General features: G+C 36.7%; 1 protein-coding gene across 16 annotated transcripts in view; it reads left to right on the top strand.

Moving 5' to 3' along the window:
• ERC2 (ELKS/RAB6-interacting/CAST family member 2) overlaps nucleotides 1–12,427 on the top strand; it is a 432,662-nt gene that overhangs the window by 59,662 nt on the left and 360,573 nt on the right. For 12 of the 16 annotated variants that reach the window (XM_042020735.1, XM_042020741.1, XM_042020751.1 and 9 more), the window contains 2 exons: nucleotides 7,463–7,486; nucleotides 8,090–8,506. In XM_042020735.1, the coding sequence (XP_041876669.1) occupies nucleotides 7,463–7,486; nucleotides 8,090–8,506 (441 nt within the window). The remainder of the gene's footprint in view (nucleotides 1–7,462; nucleotides 7,487–8,089; nucleotides 8,507–12,427) is intronic. The other 4 variants (XM_042020821.1, XM_042020770.1, XM_042020814.1 and 1 more) reach the window with 1 other exon arrangement.

The following is a 12,427-nucleotide window of genomic DNA, read 5'->3' as shown; positions in this document are numbered from 1 at the left end:
AATATTTTTTTGCTTATCAGGTTTTGTTTAAAGCTGGCAATCAGAAACAACAAACTTTTTATATCCCATGGATATAAAAGCAAGAAGACAAATATTCACAGGTTTTTGAACAGGTGCATTTCGGTCGTACATGACCATGGAAGCAGGAACAGAGCTCAGTTCCCTATCTTATCTGCAGATCTTAAATCACATACAATCTTCCTTCTAAATTAAATACTGCCATTTTATACATTTTGTTTTAATTTTTTGGCCCACTGGGATCATCACTAAACCTAATTTCTCCTCAGGCCCCAAACCAGCAGTGAGGAATGATGATCCTATGGCATTCTGCTACTGTTTATAGAAAACCCAAATCATTATGTAGTCCCTAAATTTTTCTGAGAAAGAAAACTGCACTCCAATACATTGGTAATCTATTCTGGAATCTGACAGGGCAGTGCTCAGTCTGTTGCTTGTCCACTTAGGACACAATATGTAATTTTACTTTGAGGGGACCTTGGCATTTTTTTCTTCAAAAATCCCTAAAACATCCCCACAAAACAAAAACACGCTCTTACCTTCTCCCAACATTTAAGTAATCAATTTCCATGTTGACAACAAATACATAAGCAATTTTATGGAATGAAAACAAATTAAAAATCCTGTAGTTTGGCGAGGGTGAGACAAATAATATTTTAATCATTTTTCAGTCACTTTAGTTACATGTTTGTGACTTGCTGATTTATTCTGGATATGGTTGTTTCTGTACAGGGCATTGAATACTTAATACTCCATTAATTATAAGGAAAGAGTAATATAATGCTGTTTGATAAAAAGCTTGATATTGGGCATCTCTATGCTGGGAAAAAAAATCTGCTTTGTATGTGGACACTTGAACTTAGAGATCAGGGAGAAATTTTTTTTTCCTATTTCCTCCAATTTTTTTTTTTTTAAGTAAAGCAGAAACAAAATTTCAGTCTGTTCTAAATACACAGTGCAATGTTTTGTTAGTGAACAACACTTACACAGTTTTAAGAATTTTTTCCAAAATGTTTTGAGAGCTTTGGGTATGTCTGCAAATATCTTGTCTAAATAGAATGTAGTGAAAACCTTTGATAATGTACCATTACCTTCTGAAAGCTTGGGATTATTACTTTAGGGGTATATTTATTGTGTTAAAACTTTTGACAGCAAGGAAGGCAATCTCAAAAACAAAGCCTTCCAGAAGGTACCAGACAGTGCAACAGCAGAATTGAAAACTTACTGTCCCTTCTAGGTAAAAGGCCGAGGAGATAACAGGAAGTATAGTTCACGAGGAAAAGAGAGCTAGGAATGATGTGCTTTTTGTTTTTCTTTTCATCTTGTATCTATTTATTAAGAGTGGGGCTTGTGGGTGGGATCGATGGGGGAGTGGAATTGTCTTTGTTGTTTGGACCAGGCCTTGAGTGTTTTCTTGCTTTCCTAGACTTGTGCTGTGATGATGTGAAACTCAGATGATGTTTCTGTTCTGTGATTGCAGTTACTCTGGGATTAGCTGTAGGACAGGGATTCTGCTCATTTTTGGTAAACAATGGACAGCTGGAATACAAATCACAAGAACTGATTATTGATTAAGGCCATGTAGGAAATTTTGTGTGGGGAAGGTAAAGGTTTATCATCCCAAATGATTTAAAAGCTTTCTTGGGGAACCTAACTGCTTCAATTCTGAAAAAAGTAGAAACTTTTTATGCAGGCAGTAAAAGAGTATCAGAGGAGCTGGAGTTCATGAGGGGATGGAGGATTTCTCACAGTATATAGTTCCTTTTTCTGTTGAGAATAGTTTTTAAATATGAATGCCAAAGATTTACCTTTGAGTATCCAAGACTTCTAAACCATGCATTGTTCTTAGCTGGTAGCTAATGTTGCAGACAGAATTACTGGGAAACAAGTAATAATCTGCTTTTCTTAAACTGACATTGATTTCTAGGCCTTGTTGAAATGCATTGTGTGTTTTTCTCCTGTTAAGCTGTAAGAAGGAATCTGGAAACAGATTCTTCCACGTGTTCATATTGGTCAAAATATTTGTTACTGATGATTTTTCAGTCAACTAAAATACTGTTTAGTGATTCTGGCACTACTAGCAGTATTTAGTGATTCTGGCACTCCTAGCAGTATTTTTCCAAAGGGAAGAGGTGAAAAAAAGGAGGCCAGTCTAGTAATAGCAGCATAATTGGACTGCTTAAAAATTGTCATGGTGTAAGGATCACCTAAATACAAACCCCTGCATTTTGCTATGATACTGATGACAAAGATTTTAATAAAGCTCCTTTTTTTTTAATAACTAAAGAACTCGTTTATTTTTTTTTCCCAACATGTATCTTTGCAGATTATTCTTCTTAAGTCTTTGACTTCTTACATTTCTAGAAGTCTCTTCCTTTTGACCTTCTGGTTTTTATGATTACAGGCTACAAGATTTGGCTCATCAACATTTCTTCAGCCCACAGCAAATAAGGGAATTGGGAAATAAATATATTTACAGATTGTTCTTTAAGAAATAGGTGCAAAACTACTCTGGAATTTGCAGTACTAAAACTTTTCAGCCTGTAAGGGGATTCATTTTTGTTCAATGACCTCAAGTCTTTAGGCAATACTTGTTTTTTCACCAAAATATTTGTGTAAGATGACCCAGAGAAGCTGACTGAATAGTAATGAAGTCTGGTACTTCAGATTAAATCTAATGTCTGTATTAAGAAATGGAGATTTAAATGTATATGACAAGATTCCTCATTTAACTTGCAAGGCCCAGGATGAGGGGCAAGCTTAGGGGAGTGATAGAGCAGCTTGGTGGGCACATGATTAATAACAGAGGAGGAAAGATTCGATCAAGAAGCTGAAGGAGGGGGAGTTCCTTATTATGTTTGTCTTCTGGAGCAACTGTACTGAAACCCTGCTGGCCAGGAAATGGCTGGGTATGGCCCACTCGTGGGACATAGAGAGTAAATCTTGTGTTTTCCTTTGCTTCTGTGCATGGCCTTTGCTTTTGTTTTATTAAACTGCCTTTACCTTGACCCACAAGGTTTATTTCATCTTATTCTCCTCCTGCCCCCAGTCCTACTGAGGAGGGAGTGATATGGTGGCTTGGTGGAGTCCTGGCCTCCAACCAAGGTCAGCCCACCACATCTGTTTTAAGAAATGCAGATTTAAGTGTATGTGACGAGATTCCTTATTTAACTTGCAAAGCATGGTAGTAAGGACAAGCACTACAGAATTTGACAAGACACAAAATTTAAAGGCATAAAGAAAGAAAAAGTAGGAAAGTCAGACAAGAATTCCCCCTTTTCAAATACGTGGTTATATCAGCAAACAGCGTTATGCAAAAGCTCTCTCATCTCATGCTCAGAATTTTTAATGCTGAAGATTCATCGTGTGTGGTCAGAATCTCTTGCGATTCTTCACAAATTACATCTGTCTTCTCCTTCCAACTCTTTCTGTCAGTCCTGTCTTACTCAAGCAAAATTCTAGTCAGCTGATTTTCAGTGGTGTTTTTAGAATGCCAGATTTATGAATTATTATAGGCAGATGAGGAAATGCATGAGAGAATCCATTTCTTAATTTATGGTAATGAAGAAAATATCTCCAATTCCCATTCTTTTTTCCTTTACAGAGGAAAATTAGGATTTGCATGTTTTTCTTTAACAATACTTAGTTATAAATATTTGCAAGTCTAATGCTCATACTTATTTTAGCAGCACAACTAAAGTTAACATACAAATGGCTTTAGATGCAGTTCATAAGAAAGCTTTAACTATTCTGTTTCCTTTCAATGATAGAGCCTCATACTGTGAAGAATTAAAATGGACCAGTGATAGATTATGGAATAAATAATTGATTTTAGAAAATGAGAGTATGGTTGACAGGATAATTTGCTGTTATCTGTGTGCAGGTGTATTGTTCAGGTATAGCTGTAGCTTTCTATAGCGTACAATTACACAGGAGGATTCTTTTGCACAGACTTCTGTATCATTAGATATTTGCCACTGCCAAGAGAGTAGACTGTGTCAACTGATTCAGCCCTGTCAATTCTATTCACTGGGGTGGGAAAGAAACAGGAGAATCAGGAGCTAAAATCCAGTGGCCTGGGTTCTTGAACATGTTCTTGGCTTTCGGTGGCAGTGTGATGGTGCAAAGCGTGAGAGGCTGTGTGCTTCTGTAGGTAGACCAACAATTTTAGATCAGTGAGTCTCCTTGTGAATTTGTTCCCCTCCACTGTTCACCACGTCTGAGGCTTTGGGATGCTCTGAAAGTGCTTATATGGCCAAAGCACACCATGGCAGGATAGTTCTCAGCGAGCAATTCTTTTGGGTGTAGTTAGTTGGCATAGACTAGAGGAACTTCCTTGTGTAGAACATGAATTGAAATCTGGGAAGAGCCATTAGTTAATTTTCCTTTTATAGTTTTTTTCAATTTATGGGGAAATTCACAGTTCCATGGATTGCTTCTTGCAGCTGGACTGCAGAGAAGGATTGAAAAAGTTCTGAAAGAACTAATATATTGTAGAGAAATTGGCATGGAGATATTTCTGGTCAAGTGGTCCATTTTTAATAGAAGTTATAAAAAATGTGATAGATCTTGCATTTTTTTTTTTTTTTTTTTAAATCCTGTAAAGTTCTGTGTCTGTAACGACAGCAGTGTGACAGATATTCACAGTACTCCTACATTCCTTCCCCTGCAGTTAATTATACAATTTCTTTCCACCCTCACAACATTTGTTCTTTCCTTTCCTTAGCTAGCTGCAGATACAAAAATCTGTGCCAGCATGAGTCTAAATCTGGTCCACCATGTTCTAAGTTTTGAAGGTGTACAAAAATGGATTCTTTTATGTCAAAGTAGCAGTAGTCTGCCACAGTTGAGGCTGTTAGTTTTAACATAATTACAGAGAAGCAGCCAGAACTACTGTCATGCTTTGTGCCAAACGTGGGTCATGGCAGAGCCTAAGGACAGCATGCACAGGCTGCTGGGGGCAGAAAAGGAACTTGTCTCACTTACCTTAACCAGAATTGCTGTTTGAGTTCTGTTTTCTAATTAGTTTTGTTTTTTTTTGAAAATTTTGATTTTCAAAGCTTGCATTCAGAAGGTTTGTGTGTTAGCAATGTGTGTGTCAAGTTTGCTTTTATTTGTGGGTTAAAACATTATAATATTTTTAGAATTAGTTTTCTTTTGCTCAGCTAGATTTTTATAGACATATTGACATTTGATATACAGAGACGACTTTACTTTGGAAAACTATTTATTTGTAAATAGGTTTTAGCATGAAGTAATAAATATTGTCTGATTTAACATTAGGAGAATGTATCTTGAATCATTATTCAGATCAGGGAGAAAATTTTGACTATTTCTGCAGTACTGGTAGTTGCTGAATATTGCTGTTGCTTAGTTGTAGTATAGCAGTAGAGAGAAAGTTCTTGGTCAGGTGTGAGAAATAGGACAGTGATTATGTGGGTGATTATGATTAGTTTTATTATTAATACACTGCCTAAATAGTACCAGTGCAGTATCCAAATAACAACTCTATTATCTGTTACAATGGATTATAGTATAATCAGGACGTGGTGCTTCCTGTTAAGTTACATGCTTCATTAAGACCCCCTTGCTGTCTAAAATTTTCAGAGAAGTCTTGGTGCAGCTTGGTCCACTTAGCCTCAGATTTTGGTCAACAGTCTCAGTGTAAAAAGATGTAATTTAAACAGGTTCAGGTAGAAACATTCAGGGTAACAGTTTGGCCTTGCAGCATTCACAATGACAAAGCAACGAAGCACCTATGTCGGTACTTTAGGATTTGATTTCTGTATTTGACCAGATCTTAGCCCTTTTTGCTCACCCATCCAAGAGTGAGCGGTCCCCTTCTGTGACCTGGCTGTACTCTATAGGTGTCCATGCCGGGGACAGGATCCACCTGGAAGCTGCCTGTGACTCCAGGAGACAGTTGGTGCAGCTGGCCCAGTCCTCAGCAGCGTTTTATACTGCGCTGCAGGCTGATGTGCGCCGAAGTCAGTTGCAAACAGCTCAGCTCCCCTGTCTTTGGACTGTATTAATTACGTGTGCATCCTGACAGTTCCACCTGCAATGTTCACCTGCTGTGTTTTATCTTAGGACAAAGCATTCTGCTCTTCAGAGATGGTGGAAAGGGGACAGCGTGTGTAGGATACGTGCAAAGACCTATCTTCTGTCCCTGTCACAGTTGTGAAATAATTTTGGAATCCAGAAGGTGTAGTCTGTCTTGGCATCACAAATACTTGGCACAGTAGTAGATTCAAAGTGGGGAAGTTGCTGCATCTGGAGGAGTTTTAAGTTTATTGGAGTTTTTAAGCTTATACAGCTAATTAAAAAGATAATGAGGTTAAGAAAAGATAAGAATTGCCATTAAGTAAAAGTGGGACTCTAAATCAGCCTGTATTTGTAAGCTCTCAGCTGAGTGTGTGCCTAATAAGATGCAAATACTAAGAGAATTAAGATCTGGACATATATTAAAATAGTGCTTATTTAATGATAGAACAGATTCAAAGTCTCTAACTGAATTCTACCGCTGGCAATACTTTTCTTCTGTTTGAAATAACTGATAAAAGACATGATTTCAAAAGGTTGGTTTCTTAAGGTTTTGAATTTTTCATGATTGCTAAAAACTGACAGATTTGCATGTATTTGTGTAAAACATGAAGGTAGTATCAAATGAAATGAAATTTTGTTGTTTTTTGGTGTCTGTGTTGTTGTTTTGGGTTTTTTTGGTATAGTTTTGTTGTTGTTACTCTTGTTTTTAGAACATGAAGTTGCAAAACATCAATTAAACCAAAATGATCTGATGACATGCATTTAAGCCCACTAATTCTTGCAATTAAACATCTTCTGGTACAGACTGTGTGCCTATTCAGGAATCTGTATTTCTAAAAGCTCAGTATGCTGTGTAGGCAATGAATAGAGGGGAAAAATAAGAAGAAAAACAAATTGTCAGATAAAGATATAATCTGAAATGGACATCATAAACCACAGTAATTTGGGTTAATTGTCTCTATTCCAACCTTAACATGGGCAAAATATATTTTGATTTTGATCTGTGTTGAGTAAGGAATGCAAGACATAAGTCTGGAACAGAGACATACCCCTGTACTCAGATGTAGTATAAATATTTTAGGACAAGTTAGTGTTCTGAAAAACCTAAAAGCGTAAAAGAACAGTAATGTCCAATAGCAATGTTGTAATTTACCATGGGACTGATTATTTCTAATATATTTTTCTTTGTCACATCTGTTGAGTAAAGTCTGTCTATAGGTTTATATGTTTGAGTACTGTGAATTTGTTGTTGGCTTTCTGTATAACTCAATAAAATTATTTTTTTCTGTTGAAGATCCTTTTTGTTGAATTCAGTTCTTTCTGTTGAATATCCTTTGCTTGCATCTGACCTTTATTTATGTTGATTTTGCTTCATTTTTTCATTTACCATGCTGTTCAGTTTTTGGATGCCAGAAGAACAAAGGTTTGTCCACTGTTTGCAGTAAATGTATTTTTTCAAAGTTCAGTATTGCTTATTGTGGTTTTTTTTGTTTGCTTTTTAGAGATACAGTAATCCTGTTTACTAAACTCGTTCATAGCTTTAGCTGCCAAAATGAAAAATTGAAACCAACCAGTCCCAACTCAGCCCCTCCCCAAAGTCCCATTAATTATAGTGAGGGCTTTGATTAACTTTATAAACAGCAGTACTGTTGAGCATCATGAAGAGCAGATTTATCTTTAGTCTATGAAGTAATTTAGAAAACATGGAATACTGAGTCTTTGAGCTTTGTAGGTACACATTGATTGTTCTAATGGATGTATCACTGCCTAGTGTTTGCATTTGTTGCTGTTAATTTTATCTGTAGCTGACATTATTTTGTGTGTTGTCTTCTTTTTTTTTTTCGAGAAGCACTTGAAAGATTTCATTACAGATACTGTCACCTGCATTTGATATTTTATAAGGTCATTTGATATGCTTTCATTACTAATTCTAATGACTTCTTGTAACAGCGTACAACAAAAGTTTAATCAAATACTAATTCTACATTCAGATCCTAAAGTATTTTTTTCTTTTTCTTTATTGCAGCATCTGCAATTGACAATCCAGGCACTTCAAGATGAGCTTAGAACCCAGAGAGACCTTAACCATCTTCTCCAGCAAGAAAGTGGGAACCGAGGGCCTGAGCATTTTACCATTGAGCTCACAGAGGAGAATTTTCGAAGACTTCAGGCAGAACATGATAGACAAGCTAAAGAGCTCTTCCTGTTGAGAAAAACTCTAGAAGAAATGGAGCTTAGGATTGAAACACAAAAGCAAACACTAAATGCCAGAGACGAATCAATAAAAAAGCTTCTAGAGATGTTGCAAAGTAAAGGTTTGCCTTCTAAAGGAATGGAAGATGACAATGAGAGAACTCGAAGGATGGCAGAGGCTGAATCTCAGGTTAATCATTTAGAAGTGATTTTAGATCAGAAGGAGAAGGAAAACATGCATCTTAGAGAGGTAATGAAAAACTCATTTATTTAAAATATATATTTTTGTTAAAAATAGTCATGGTACTTGTTGCAGTTTTAGAAATATAATTTAGAGTATTGAAGTGTTTTCTTTTTGTGCTCTAATTCTTTCATGAAAAGGATAGCATGCATTTGTTTTACATCTGTAATAAGTACACAGCAGGACTTCATGACATTTGAAAACAAGTATAAGAAAATACGGAAGAGAAGTAAGTATATTTGGGCTTATCTCTGAAATGTTGCTTTGCAAAGTTTCTTTATCCTTTTGACAGAGTGATATCTGGCAAATGAAGACCTACTGAAGAGGGAAATGACACCTGCTGCTGCTCTAACTAAAGAGTCATGAGTGCATGCTACCTTTGTGTTGGATTTGTATGCCTCTGGTGTCTGAAAAAGAGTGCTTTAAAATCATTTGCCTTCCATATAAACAAAGGCTTCTGCCTTGTGTGTATTTCTAATGTATTTTCATGTGGGGATACTCCCAACTTTTTACATAAATATACCATAATGTCACTTCGAAATACTGTACTGGTGGCTGTGCTCTGCTTTGAGAGACCTTAAATTTGATCCCAAGCCCACCTGCATCAGCTGCCCACATCACTTGTAAATGCATTTTCGGGACTGGATTTGGGATGATTGGATTAGTACAATCGAAACAAAATCTGGCCTAGTGTCAAGCCCATCTGCCCCTTTAGATCCCAGCAGTGTTCTCATGTGACTGTCAGGCAAACAACGCAGGGTGAGTCTTCCTCACAAAGACCCTGCTAAGGAGGGTGAAAATTGCAGAGAGGTTGTGTACAAGCTTCACACAGCAAGGGAAGTCAGGAGAAACAGGTCTGTTTGCTTAGAAACTCAGCAGCAGCATGGTCACTAAAAACACCAATTTGCCTGACAGATCAAAGTGCAAATGAAATTAGTGCAAGAGCTTAAGAATTAGTGCTCGAGATTAAGAACAGCTATTTACATCTAGAGATTGTTGTCAAAATATTTTCTTTGCTATGAACAAATTATTTTATATTTATCTTATGGTCTTCTCTAACCTAGAATATGTATTGAGGACTCAGTAGTTTCTGCTGCCCATTTGAAGCTTAGAAAGTGGAGAATTTCATGATACCTTTCAGTAAAGTTTTCTTGTCAAAGTGTGGATCCTAAATCTCTTCACAGGCAGAATTTTAATTAAAACTGATGCAACACATAATGGGTTCTGAAAGGAGTTGCATAAGGAGCTACTGATACTGAATTTGTGATGAGGGAGGGCTGTGGAATAAGTTCTGTAAACTAGCAGACAAGTTTCTGGATTTAGGTCTGCATACACTCTGTTTTCAAGGGTGGATGATTATGTGGTTGTATTTCATCTGTTGTATCAGTATCACTTAAGTTTGTGAACCTTAATTTGGCTGTATATTGGACATGAGGAAATTCAAAGAAAGTTTCTGATGAGAATGGTAATCAAGGACAGTGAGAAATAGAACTAAATTGAGCTTGAAAAGTAGATAAAATGAAAGGTTCTAAGTAAAGTCCTTTGGCATCCAGTTTATTGATTAGTCCAAGGAATGCTGAAAGGAGTTATTATTGCTACCTATAGACTGTGCATGTTTCTCCTGTATTTATACTGAATTAACTTGATGTTCCCCCCTGGGTTATTCTCGGGGGCAGGAAAAAAAGTTGTTTCTCCCTCAGTTGATATGAGAATATAGAGGTTGTCTTTTGTCTGGAGTGCTGCAAGAATAGAATGCAAATAAAATGGGATTTACTGTTTATGACATACTGATATACCTTGGTGAGTGGTCAAGGTTTAAAATTTTACTAGATTTGTTGCCTGGAATCTGTCCCAGCCAGATTGGCAGGACCATCTAATGTTTTGGAGATTTTGGCTCACAAGTTCCTTGTTTTTCTAAGAATTCAAGGCTTTGGGTGAACTCTGTCTCTTCAGCTCTCTTTCTGTTGCATGGTATTTATAGTTTGTTTTTTTATTTATTTTTTTAAATTTCTGCATATTTGAAGTTTGTTGTAGGGAGCTTGGAAGTATGATGTGTAGGCTGTAGGAACTCTTCAGAAACAAAATGTTTTAGTAGGTGCCTGTTTGTTTATCCAGGATTCTGGATTTTATTTCTCTGGTGGGCTCTTGGAAAATGTTCTGAGGTTCAAAGTTTTTCTTTTGCTTTCTTGTTATGGAAAGTTGTCTGCATGCTTTGAAGTAACATCTGACACTATGTACAGTTAAAAGTATTACGTATTTGTTAAAAGTCCAAATAGATCAACCTTTGATCTTTGTGTGTAGCTTGGTTAAGTCCTTGTTCTGCAGTGCTCATTTGAATTTGTCTCTGCTTTTACTCTTCATCCTGCACAATACAGGTTCTCAATATGATAAACCAGAGGTTACTGTGTTGAATCTTCTGCAACAGCCTCCCCAGTGGATTGATATTTTTATTTTCTTAACTAGTGTTCGTAGGTTTTCATCCTAACTGTGTAAATCACCTGGCAGAGTTACTGATCATTTTCTTCCTCCTGAGAATGCTGTAAAAGTAGGCTAGGACTTGGATATATTTTTAATGAATTTCATTCATGAGTTATTTAGTATTCACTCCAATTGTGTTAATCTTTCTATACCTTTAACAAAATATTTGTCATTTTAGAACATCGTCTAAAATACTCTGCTTTCTTTATTTTTACAGGTTGGAGTATAGCTCAAGTGTTGAGTGTATTTCTGAGAAGCTAGCATTGGGTCATGTGTAATGTTCGGTTTGATCAAATCCTGGATGGCTGTTTCTTCTTTTTAAGTAGTTTTACTATTTTATTTCTGCTGCTGCACTTGAAACTGCGCCAGGGGAGGTTCAGGAGGATTTTCTTCATGGAAGGGGTTGTTAAATGCTGGAAGGGACAACTCAGGGAGGTGGTGGTGTCACCATCCCTGGAGGTGTTCAAGAAATGACTGGATGTGGCACTTATCTAATTGTCTAATTGTTACCACCATGGTCTAATTGATAAGATGGAGATGGTCAAAGATTTTGGACTCGATGATCTTGGAGGTCTTTTCCAACCTTAATGATTTGGTGATTCTGTGAAACAAGTTAAGGATGGTAAAGTTCTGTGTAGCATCATCTGAAATTATTTGACAAATAGTTTGTGTGTCAGTTTACCTTTACAATGAGAGATTTTGCTCTAGTTTCCAGCAGAAAGAGTGCTGTCTATGGAAAAAAGTTAATGTGGTGCAAACGAGGTTGAATGTGGAAAAAAATAGCTGAAGACTTCTGATTTTATTCAGTCTCAACACTACATTAAATTGTCTAGCTGGTAACTTTTTCAAAGTTCACTTAACTAGGTAGAGAGAAATAACTTCTTGTTGTCTTTAAGACTTTACCTTGTCAATCACTAATTTTCTGCCAATTTCACACGAAAATGCACATTACCAGAAATAAATATCCTACTGTTGATTGGCTGAATATCCAAGAATCATGCAAAAATTTCTCTGTTTTAAGCCATTGATTGCTTCTTCCCCCTGGCGGCCCCCCCCCCCCCATGACTAGCCTTAGCAGAATTTCCTAATTATAGCTGCATTCAAAGACCTGGAATTTCTCCAGGCTTTAGATGGTATTTCTTAGAGGAAGTACAGGAGAGAGTAATGGAAATGGCTAGTGTACTAGAGGCAGAGAAGTAACTCCAGAAAATAAAACAATAGGGTTTTTTTTCTTCCTTTGTTTTCATATTCTTAGTAGATACAGACTAACCGTGGTGTGTTGACTTTGTGGCCCTCAAAGATTGTACCTTTCTGCGGTGTGCAGTCCACTGCATCTTTAAACTTCATTTCACAGAAGCAAACTTGTGATGACAGTTTTGCTCAAGCTTTGTGTTTGAAGGTCTTAGAAATGGCAAATGTGAGGCCCATTGTAGAGCAGGAGGAGGAGAATAA

Source organism: Corvus kubaryi, unplaced genomic scaffold (genome assembly GCF_017639235.1).
Source record: "Corvus kubaryi isolate FWS band 111438036 unplaced genomic scaffold, C.kubaryi_AGA036_p1.0 124, whole genome shotgun sequence".
Classification (NCBI taxonomy): domain Eukaryota; kingdom Metazoa; phylum Chordata; class Aves; order Passeriformes; family Corvidae; genus Corvus; species Corvus kubaryi.
This window is presented reverse-complemented; position numbering and strand designations above follow the sequence as displayed.